We start from the raw sequence: 11576 nt of genomic DNA, 5'->3' as shown, positions 1-11576 counted from the left end.
ATAGACCTCTCATTTCTCTTAAAAGGGGATCCAAGCAAGAAGAAGAGGAGAAGAGAAGATAAAGATGAGAAGGAAGAAGCTCATCCTCGACCACCGCCTAATTTCGTCGGACCACCACCTGAGGCCCTCGCCTTCGCCGGACCACCACCTGAGGCCCTCGCCTTCGTTGGACCACTACCTAAGGCTCTCGCACTCGCTGGATAACCACCTTAGGCCCTCACCCTTGCTGGATCCCCACCTAAAGGCCTGAACTCCGCCAGACCAACGCTTGAGGCCCTAAACTCCGCCAAACCATCAACTGACGCCAGAATTCTGCCAAGTCGCTGTCGGACTACTAACTGACGCCCCAACTTCCAAGTGACGCCATATTTTACACTAGGCTTCAACCATACGGTTGACATTTGTAATCTGATCGCCCTCTGGGACGAGTCAGCCCACTTTAATCAACTCAAATTCTAGTGAAATCATTTCAACTGGGCTAGGCCCAGTGGTTTTTTCCCTTTCCAGGGTTTTCCATGTAAAAAATCTTGCGTTCTCTGTATGTGAGTTAGATATCCGTGAAACGCTAAGACGTAAAATTATAACTCTATCGCCGCGTATATTCTAACCCGCAACAATTATATAAATTCAATCATATCTAGCATATATTTGAAATATATCATTTGTTATTAACAAAACGGTTTGTTTGCATCAAATCATACGGGCTAATGCATAACACATTGGTTGAATTTTTTTTCTTTTTTCTTTTTTGAAAATTCTAATAATCCAAATTTGATCGTCGTCCGAAAAATAAAAATAACGTATAATCCTTCATGATTGTCAATATTTTGTGTAAGTTTGTCTAATTATAAAATGCTGATTGGCATATTATGTGAGTCTCGATTAGCATCAAGAAAATAATAAGTGGCTAGTATTTTCTTTTTTTTTAACTTATTTAAAGGGCTTATTAGGTTGTCTTTTATTTTTTATTTTTTATAGTTGTATATTCATATTTTTTTAAAAAAATTATTATTTATCTATTTATTTATTTATTTCTATTAATCTGAGAAGATGTTACACAATAATTTGAACCCGGCTTTCAATTATCATGCTTTGGTAACCTAATATTTGAAAAATAAATAAATAAATAAATAAATATATATATATATATATATAGTATTAAAATATAAAAGATTACAAATATCAAATGACAAATATTTGATAATAAAGAAATAAAAATTATATTCTTTTTTATTTAAATACTTATTATTTTTTATATTTTGTGATTTAAGCTTCATTGTCTAATTTAATTTCGTCTGCGAATATGCTAAAAATTTCTCCTTTGCGCTCTCTATTTAAACGTTAGCTCTTCGTCCTCTACATGGTGGTGAAGAAAGGGTCTAAATTCTTTTAGGCGAGCTTGCTCGACATTAATGGCGGAAGCATACTGGTCAAGGAGCATAAATAGCTCCGAACTCTGGAAAGGGGATGATAGCTTCTTTAGGTCTCTGAAGGTTGAAGACGACGAGGAGGCGCTGAAATGGGCTTCGCTCGAAGGGCACCCGACCTTGAACAGGATGAGGAAGGGGATCCTCAACAATGGTCAAGATGCCTCGGAGATCAACATCCAGAGTCTTGGGTTTCAAGAGAGAAAGAACTTGTTGGAGAGGTTGATGAGAGTTGCCGAGGAAGACCACGAGAGCTTTCTTCTCAAGCTCAAGAATCGAATCGACAAGTAAGATTTAAAGAAGCAGAGGTTTCATAAGAACAAAGAGATGAAATAAATGTTTAATAACGATTTGTTTTTTGAATGTGAAAAGACTCATAAGGTTGTTTGCACATTGTTCTGTATTTGAACATATTTTTATTTTATTTTTTTATAGGGAATAGACAGGAAATAAGTAGGATTATTCAAAATTTTATACATTTTTTTTGTTTGGAAAGCTTTTCGTTTACATCTTACAAGAATTTTTTTATCTGAACTCCAGAGTAGGAATTGAATTCCCGACAATTGAGGTGAGGTACGAGAACTTGAGTATTAGTGGTGAAGCTTATGTAGGCAGCAGAGGTTTGCCTTCCTTCTTCAGCTCACTTGTCAATACCGTGGAGGTATGAAGAAGGATTTAATTCTGTGTGTTCTTTGTAAATTTATAAGCGATTTCAGTGCTGAAACCGTTTTTCTTTGGTTATTAATTTTTTTCAGCCGTTGACAAATTATCTCCACATACTACCGAGAACGAAGAGACCTATAACAATCCTTAATGATATTAGTGGAATTATCAAACCGCGAAGGTCTCTTCCCTTATATCAACTCTTATAAGATCTATCATTCATTCAGTTTATTATCTGATTAATCACACAACTTTATAAAATAAATATAATCTCCAGGTTGACATTGCTTCTAGGTCCCCCAGCTTCAGGGAAGACCACATTGTTGTTGGCGCTTGCTGGAAAGCTAAGTTCTGACCTTAAGGTACTCAATCCTATCTTCTATTTTTATTCCTTTTTGTATTAACGTAATTTATTATTATTATTATTATTATTATTATTATTATTTAACAAGTGGATTTTATATGAACAAAATGATGCAGGTTTTGGGAAAAGTAACTTACAATGGCCATGAAATGGATGAATTTGTGCCACAGAGAACAGCAGCTTACATAAGTCAGCAAGATGTTCATATTGCAGAGATGACAGTGAGAGAAACACTTTCTTTTTCTGCGAGGCTTCAAGGAATCGGTTCACGGTATGGTAGGTACAATATCAATGCAGATAATTGGGAAAATGGGTTGTTCTTTAATACCTAAGTCACTTGTATTTATTTTTATGAATCTATACCACAGAGATGTTAACTGAGCTAGCAAGAAGAGAGAAGGCAGCAAACATCAAACCAGACCCTGACATAGATGCCTTCATGAAGGTTAGATAAACAGAAATGCCACTAATTGCTCGTCTTTACAACGGTTATCATCATCAAGAGCACCTTTATTCCAATGATATAGGCTCAACTTTATGAAAGCATCATGAATGACTTTTTTATTAGATTTAAATGAGAATTGACTCTTAATAGAACATAAATGGATTCACATAGCTGACCCTACAAGGTGAGATAAAGACTTGATGACGTTGTTGTCGTTGTGTATGAATTATTCTCTATTTATCCCTAACGAATGTTGCAGATCCATGTCAGAGTTAGAAATAGTCACATATGAATGAGAAATAAGAGTTGAGTTTTAAGTATAACACATGTTTGTTTAATCTTATGGGTTGATTGATGTCCCTCTAATAATGTAATGGGTTTTACTTGCATCACTGGTGTTTTCCCTTCTAACAAGGAGTATTAGAGTAAATTGTTCAGTTGAGATCAAATGTTCTATCTAGTTTATAGTTTTAAGTCACATTAGAGTGGCAAGTTTAGTCCCATATAAGTTATTTGAAAAATATATTGGTGTTAAGGCACATAAGAATATTTGGTTTAGTCTCATATCAAATAGTTGAAAAATATGTTAGTATTGTCAAATAGTTCACTCGTATCCATAGATTGAACCTCTTATATTAAAAATGAATATTACCACTTGTGTATCAAGCCCAACTTGAGTTCTCCTTTGGTTCTCACTCCAAAACAAGAGATGTCAAAGTTGCTGGTTCGGCTAAATTCAAGTGGTTCATTCAGTTTATGGCTCCCATGGATAATTAATGGCTTTTACATTGGTTGAAAAAAGATAAAGAGCAGGTAACTTTCATGATGGTTCATATGGTTAAATGGTTTCCTAGTGCATAATAATTGATGGTGTTAAAAAGCTTTCATTTGAGGGGTAATGATTACAAATGTGGAAAGGTCTCACATGAGTTGAAATTGTTTAGGTATGTGAGAGACTGAGAGTATTAGGTTTAATCTCCTATTAGATAGTTGAAAAATACATTGGTGTTGAAATACCAGCTAGTTGGCCTTTGACTATTGGTTTAAGTTTCTTTGGTTGAAAATGAGTTTAACCGATCAGATATTAGGCCCAACTTCGGTCCTCTTTTGGTTTGTACTCCTAAATTTTGACAACTTCTATCATAGTTGAGCAAAGTTGAAGATTTGATAACTTCAGATGAATGGGCTCCTTTTATATGACATTTGATGGTGATAAAAATATTTGTTTGAGATGATGCGATGAACCAGAAGTACTCTAATATGAGGGAGATAGTTGAGATTCATATAACAGTTAAAAATAGTTCCATCTTGTTAGTGAAATAAGAGTTCAATTCTTAATATCCTAACAGTAACCCTTGTTGATTGGCTTAGGATTTCAGGTTGATAGCTATGTCTTGGGCTCAACTTGGCCCCTCAATAATTCACCCTTCCAAAGTGTCAAAACTATTTCATGCGAACTCCCGCTAGTTCTATCAGTTAGCTAGATTATAGGATTTAGAAGAGTCTATTATACATGATGTTTTTTTTTTTATATATATAGTGGTTTTTCATAGGACTGTGAGTGCCATAATGAATGTACTCTGTTTTCTTATCTTCCACTTCTAACTTTCTCCGCTGCTCGAGGTTTGTGCATTGCTTATGAACATTAGTGTCCATAAATAAAATGAATGTATGGTTGACGCTTTCAGGTTCTGTTTTATTTTCTTGCAGGCAGCTGCAATGGAAGGGAAGAAGAATGGAGTAATTACAGATTATATACTAAAGGTAACTTCTTGTGGTTTTCATGAAGGCATATAAAACTTTCATTTAGGGTCAATTTGTTTCACTGAAAGCTATTAGAAGTGATTGGATTCCATTTCTATAAGTATGTCAAGCATTTGATTGATTGAAATTGAACAGAATTGAGTTTTGATTCTCAGACTTCAAAAAGGCATATGTGAGTTTCAATCTTGAGGACTAGTAAGTCACCTTTAATTTTACTTCTAAAAATAATTGAGTAATATTAAAATATTGAGCTGATGATTTATGATAAATAAAAATAAGAATAAAAAAATTTAATATGAGTGTGGATAAAAATGAAACCCATTGTTGCTCAAATAGAACAGAGCTGGGTTAATAAGTGAACCATCACAAATCAAATAAATACTCCTATAACTTAAATGTATCATAGTTCTCGAACTGAAATCCAAACACTTACAAGCAAAGAAACAAATTGCCCCTTAAAGGAACTTTGTCAAGTTTCTTAGATCTAACAAAAGAAATCAAAATGAGCTTCCCCTTTTTTGTCTTAAAACAACAGATTCTAGGACTGGATATTTGTGCTGACACCTTGCTAGGAGATGAAATGTTAAGGGGCGTCTCAGGTGGGCAAAAGAAGCGTGTCACCACAGGTAGAATAATCAAATTGATGCATAGCTGTTCTTGTTGTTTGACATATCAATTCAAAATTTCAATTAGTACACAAGTAATAAAGTTATATGACTGATATGAAATGTGTAAATAATCATATAGGTGAAATGATGGTTGGCCCAGCACAAGCATTATTTATGGATGAGATTTCAACTGGATTGGATAGCTCCACAACATTCCAAATAGTTAATGCGATACGGCAAGCGATCCACATTCTTGGTGGAACAGGAGTTATCTCCCTACTCCAACCAGCACCTGAGACATATGAGCTCTTCGATGACATCATTCTCTTATCAGATGGGCAGATAGTATATCAAGGACCCACTGCAAATGTGCTTGAATTCTTTGAGTTGATTGGCTTCAAATGCCCCAAGAGAAAAGGTGTTGCGGACTTCTTGCAAGAAGTATGTTACACCCAATAAGAATTCTTACAACTCTTAAATTCTTCTTCATAATCATCATCATTATCGAGTTGCAAATACTATGCGGGATCAGCTTTAGGAATCCTTAACCATTTACTGTTGTTGTTACACAAGGTGCTAACTCCAATCTAAGCAAAACTTTAGTATCCATAGCCAATGCACCTTTTGCCCTTCCCCCCATTTATTCAGATTGATCCTATGTACCTTGTCGAGGAACTGTCTACTCTCATTTTTCATTACCAAAATAGCCAGTCAATTTTGTATAATGTTGTCCTCAGTAAATACTATTCTTGCTGCCTGTCCAATGAAATCATTTTCCAATTCTCATATCAAAACACTTTAATTCCTATTTCCTACTTGATGCTAGTTAGTTTTCTTGTTAAATTCATAGGTGACATCCAGGAAAGACCAAGAGCAATATTGGGCAAAACCCAACAAACCTTACAGATTTGTTACTGTAAGGGAATTTGCAACTGCATTTCATTCATTTCATGTTGGGGAAAAGCTAGGAAGAGATATTTCTTTTCCATTTGACAGGAGAAAGAGCCATCCTGCTGCACTGACTACTTCAAAGTATGGTGTGAGAAAGATAGAACTTCTGAAAGCTTGTGCTGCAAGAGAATGGTTGCTAATGAAAAGGAACTCCTTTGTCTATGTATTCAGGGCATTTCAAGTGAGTTGAACATCACTTATGAAATGTCAAGTCATGAATTTTACACAATCATTTACGCTTTAACAACAACAACAAGCCTTTATTCACTACATGAATCATTTTTTTCTATTATGTCTTATTCAAAGTCAAATTCTCATTTTAATCTAATAAAGAAAAATCATTTCTAATGAATTTTGTTTTGCAGATCGCAATCATGGCATTAATTGTGATGACAATGTTCTTGAGAAGCAACATGCACCGTAACACTATAAAGGACGGATTGACTTATATGGGGCCTCTTTACTTTTCACTTGTCATTTCCATGTTTAATGGACTCTCTGAGATTACCTTGACTGTAGTCAAGCTACCTGTTTTCTTTAAACAAAGAGACTACCTCTTCTATCCTTCTTGGGCTTATGCTTTACCTTTATGGATTTTGAGGATTCCAGTCTCATTTTTGGAAGTCGCAATCTGGGTACTTCTCAATTACTTTGTCATTGGATTTGATCCAGCTGCAGCAAGGTGAGAATTGACTACATTTGCACGCTCAAATAAGTCTTATAGTTGAGAAGTAACACTTTGATACTCTTGCACAGATTCTTCAAGCAATATCTGCTGCTTGTTCTAGTCCATCAGTTGTCTTCTGGATTATTTCGTTTCATCGCCGTAATTGGTCGAACCCTTGTCATTGCAAACACAATAGCAGCTTTCACACTGCTTTTGATTGTAGTTTTGGGTGGATACATCTTGGCACATGGTAGGTTATTTCATTCAAGATATTGCCATTTAGTTTTAAAGGATTTATCAACAGGGATGACTGAAAATAAAGATTCTTAAAATTGATCCAAATAGTTATAACAAGGTTAATGATGATGAAACAACTAAGATTAAGTTGTAACATTCTAGATTAATCAATTTTGCCCTTTCTTTGGGCAGGTAATGTGAACAAATGGTGGGCATGGGGATTCTGGATGTCACCTCTCATGTACTCACAAAATGCTATTTTTGTGAATGAATTCTTGGGAAAGAGCTGGAGCCAAGTAAGATGATTTTTAATGAAAAATTTGACCGAGGATATCTAAAGCTAAATTTTGCTTAGACGGTTGGACAACTTTCCCAGAGTTGCAAGATATTAGCTTTTAGTCAGTAAAAAATAGCCATCTTCAATGATCTTGATTGATGTCTTATAAAATGGAAGGGATGTCTTGCAATTTGAAGATGCTTTTCACTTCTAGAAGAAATGTCTTGCATCTTAATTCTTTTTCCGTTTTGAACTGCAAAGCAAGTATAAAATCCGATAATAGGAGAAGAAAACAAATGAAAATGAACTTGATATCTAATTTTTCTATTGCAGATCATACCTGGAACAAATCAGACGCTTGGCTTCAGTACCTTGAAAGCTCGTGGAATGTTTGTAGAAGCAAAATGGTATTGGATTGGTGTCACAGCTTCAATTGGATATCTCATTCTTTTCAACTTTCTGTTCACTACTGCTCTCGCCTTTCTCAAATGTGAGGGATCTCTTAACATGTTTAAACCTCATAAACTTAAACTTAATCTTCCAATTATAGTCTAAAGTGTATTTTCTATAATTCGTGAAGCATCTAGCGGCAGTCACACTACTATATCTGAACAGCCTGTGAGGGAAAAACAAATGAATATTAAAGGAGCTAAAAAGGCAGATATTCATGGGAGGAAAACTAATCACCAAACTGCATCAATGTCACCTCCTACTGAAATGGAGCAAAGTTTCCTATATGATTCAGATAACTATAAAAAATCTGATGTTGGCCAAGCAACTGAAAGGAAAGGAATGGTGCTTCCATTTATACCAGTTTGCCTCACCTTTGACAATATAAGATACTCGGTTGATATGCCCATGGTAACATTTTGTGTCTAGTAACTAATAAATCTATACATGAGCTGTAAATCTCACTCTATTTGATGGAAATGCTGATTTCATATAAATTTATGCATATAGGAAATGAAAGTACATGGTATCGAGGATGATAAATTGGTGCTACTAAAGAGTGTGAGTGGTTCTTTCAGGTCTGGAGTTCTTACAGCTTTAATGGGTGTTAGTGGAGCAGGAAAGACTACTCTTATGGATGTATTGGCCGGTAGAAAATCAGGAGGATACATAGAGGGAAACATAACCATATCAGGGTATCCTAAGAAACAAGAAACTTTTGCTCGTGTGTCGGGTTACTGCGAACAAAATGACATCCACTCTCCTAATTTGACAGTTCATGAATCTCTTATTTATTCAGCTTGGCTTCGCCTATCTGCTGAAGTTGACCCTAAAAAAAGACAAGTAAGTTGACCTTAATTTTACTTTATTCTACCTTCTTATTTCCTTAGTTCATGTTAAATAAGTATTGGATATACAAAGCAGATTTTTATTAAAGAGGTCATGGAGTTAGTAGAGCTAACTCCATTGATGGAAGCATTAGTTGGATTGCCAGGTGTGAGTGGATTGTCCACTGAGCAACGTAAGAGATTAACCATTGCAGTTGAGCTAGTTGCTAATCCATCCATCATATTCATGGATGAGCCTACCTCCGGCCTTGATGCTAGATCAGCAGCTATTGTTATGAGAACGGTAAGAAATACAGTAGACACTGGAAGGACAGTTGTTTGCACAATTCACCAACCCAGTATTGATATATTTGAAGCTTTTGACGAGGTAAACAATAACTATATATGCAAATAAGTTTATTGAAGATGTTTTTTCCCCTGCTAAGATCATTTTATTTAGTCTAACCTTGTGCTTTATTCCTAAACTTTGCTTATTTCTAGCTCTTCCTCATGAAAAGAGGAGGTCAAGAGATATATGTTGGGCCATTAGGGAAAAATTCCTGCCACCTTATCACATATTTTGAGGTAATGTAACAAAATGGTTTATTTAAGTTATTTAAAATGAATACTAAAATAAGTATAATTTTTTAAAGAAAATCATTTGTACTTTCTAGGAAATTCGAGGAGTCAGTAAGATTAAAGATGGTTACAATCCAGCTACATGGATGTTGGAAGTGACTACAACAGCACAAGAGGATGATTTAGGAGTTGATTTGAACGAAATATACAAGAACTCAAACTTGTATCAGTAAGTGGCTAAGTTGCTTAATGCCTTAATTTTCCTCCAATAGATATCATTCCTATTTTAACTTCAGCAATGAAATTTGCGTAACAGGAGGAACAGAGCACTGATAAGAGAACTAAGTAAACCACGTCCTGGAACAGTTGATCTCTATTTTCCGACGACGTATTCACAATCTTTTTCAACTCAATGCATAGCTTGCCTTTGGAAACAACGCTTGTCATATTGGAGAAACCCTTCATATACTACATTGAGGTTTTTCTTCACTATTATGATAGCCTTCATGTTTGGAGGAATCTTCTGGGGTCTTGGCAAAAAAAGGTATATGACACTTTTGAACAGGAGTGTCAATTTTGGGTCACGGGTCGGGTTCGGGTCAAACCCAAAACTGACCCAATATTATTTAGGTCAACCCGAACCCAACCCGTTTTTGCGAACGGATCGGTTTTCCGGACACGAATCGGACTCGCTTCGGGTCCGGGTCAAACCGACACGAATCGAATGACCTAGTGCCAACAAAAAACTGCTAGTTTTCGGGTCCAAAAATGGGTCTATCTCCGCTTTTCGGTTCAAAAAAGGGTAAAAACGGGTCAATTTCGGATTGCTGGGTCAAAACGGGTCAATTTCGGATCAAAGGGTCAACCCGAACCCTACCTGATTTTTGAAACGAATCAAATATTTGAACCCGAACCCGACCCGTTTCGGGTTGACCCTAACCCGAAATTTTCAGGTCGGGTTCGAGTCGGGTTTTCAGGTCGTGTCAAATATTGACACCCCTACTTTTGAATAAGAATTGATATGAATACTTCTTTATACAAAGAGTTACATCAAAACCATTAATCTGACTTTCTATTTGAATGATTTTAGAGGAAAACCACAGGATTTATTCAATGCAATGGGTTCTATGTATGCTGCTGTTCTATTCATGGGTATATCATATTCTTCATCAATAAGGCCAGTTGTGTCTATTGAGCGAACAGTGTTCTATAGAGAAAAGGCAGCAGGAATGTACTCAGCATTTCCATATGCCTTTGGACAAGTAATTTTTACCTTACCACACAACTCTTCTCTTCTGTATTTGTCATCGAAGCTATATTTTATGTTTGTATGTTTCTTATAGTTTCTTTCTTCAAACAATATATAGGTTACAATTGAGTTCCCTTATGTCTTGGTTCAGACAATAGCATACTCTACCATAGTATATTCTATGATTGGCTTTGAATGGACTTCTGCTAAGTTCTTATGGTATCTCTTCTTCATGTACTTCACACTACTATACTTCACTTTCTATGGTATGCTGGCAGTTGGTGTGACCCGCAATGTCCAGGTAGCTGGTATAATTTCTTCTGCATTTTATAGCATATGGAACCTTTTCTCGGGATTTGTTATCCCGCGACCGGTAAGTCGAATCTCTATCCTTCATATCTCTCTCTCTCTCTCTGATGTTTTTACTCTTAATGATGGTTTTTTTATATGCAGAGGATGCCTTTTTGGTGGAGATGGTATTCCTGGGCTTGCCCTGTTGCATGGACATTGTATGGACTGCTCATATCACAGTATGGAGATGTCCATGAACCTTTAGAGACAAATGAAACAGTTGCAGAGTTTATGACAAGTTATTTTGGATATCGGCGCGATTTCTTAGGTTTCGTCGCATTTATGGTCATTGGATTTGCACTTTTCTTTGCTCTTTTATTTGCAACTGCAATCAAATTGCTGAATTTCCAAAAAAGATGAACACAACTTTTTCAGTGTAAATTTCTGTTGTCTGATAATCACTTTATGTAGCTTTGTTGTTCCTTCTGCTCTCAGCTTAGTTCTTTTTGTCTATTTACAAGAAGTTGTTAGTATTTATTTTCTCTTTTAATTTCTAATTTGTAATGAAAGAGAAATTGTATGAGTTTCAATTGAATAAGATTTTAAGTTTCTTATTCAATTGTTGCAGCCAGAACATAGTTCAATGAATGCTTAATAGCCTATGGTTCCTGCAGGAAACTGTTGTCAAAGGTAGAAGAAAGTATGTTCTGCTTGTCTATGCAAACTTTTTACTGTTGGTGCTTCCAGTAGAGGTGTTATCTGTTCCAGTAGTGAGCA

At 35.7% G+C, this 11576-nt stretch overlaps 1 protein-coding gene across 1 annotated transcript; it reads left to right on the top strand.

Moving 5' to 3' along the window:
• Positions 1-1412: 1412 nt before the first annotated feature.
• LOC110104216 (ABC transporter G family member 44) lies at positions 1413-11285 on the top strand. The gene is made up of 23 exons (XM_020833224.2): positions 1413-1714; positions 1968-2088; positions 2183-2271; positions 2368-2452; positions 2571-2730; positions 2823-2899; positions 4610-4663; positions 5199-5289; positions 5411-5712; positions 6122-6403; positions 6588-6904; positions 6979-7139; positions 7319-7422; positions 7737-7893; positions 7984-8264; positions 8364-8696; positions 8778-9068; positions 9182-9265; positions 9355-9488; positions 9576-9803; positions 10350-10521; positions 10627-10881; positions 10962-11285. The coding sequence occupies exons 1-23, from the start codon at positions 1413-1415 to the stop codon at positions 11217-11219; spliced, it is 4338 nt and encodes a 1445-aa protein (XP_020688883.1). The 3' UTR covers positions 11220-11285.
• The last annotated feature ends 291 nt before the right edge of the window (positions 11286-11576 follow it).

Source organism: Dendrobium catenatum, unplaced genomic scaffold (assembly GCF_001605985.2).
Source record: "Dendrobium catenatum unplaced genomic scaffold, ASM160598v2 fragScaff_scaffold_231, whole genome shotgun sequence".
Taxonomy (NCBI): domain Eukaryota; kingdom Viridiplantae; phylum Streptophyta; class Magnoliopsida; order Asparagales; family Orchidaceae; genus Dendrobium; species Dendrobium catenatum.
Note: the sequence above shows the minus strand (reverse complement) of the source record. Positions and strands in the feature narration are given on the sequence as shown.

Coding starts and splice junctions, on each gene's coding strand:
- LOC110104216 (XM_020833224.2), top strand. CDS start 1,413: ATGGCGGAAGCATACTGGTCAAGGAGCATAAATAGCTCCGAACTCTGG. Junction 6,404..6,587: donor ATGTATTCAGGGCATTTCAA/GTGAGTTGAACA, acceptor TTTGTTTTGCAG/ATCGCAATCATGGCATTAAT. Junction 7,423..7,736: donor TGGGAAAGAGCTGGAGCCAA/GTAAGATGATTT, acceptor TTTCTATTGCAG/ATCATACCTGGAACAAATCA.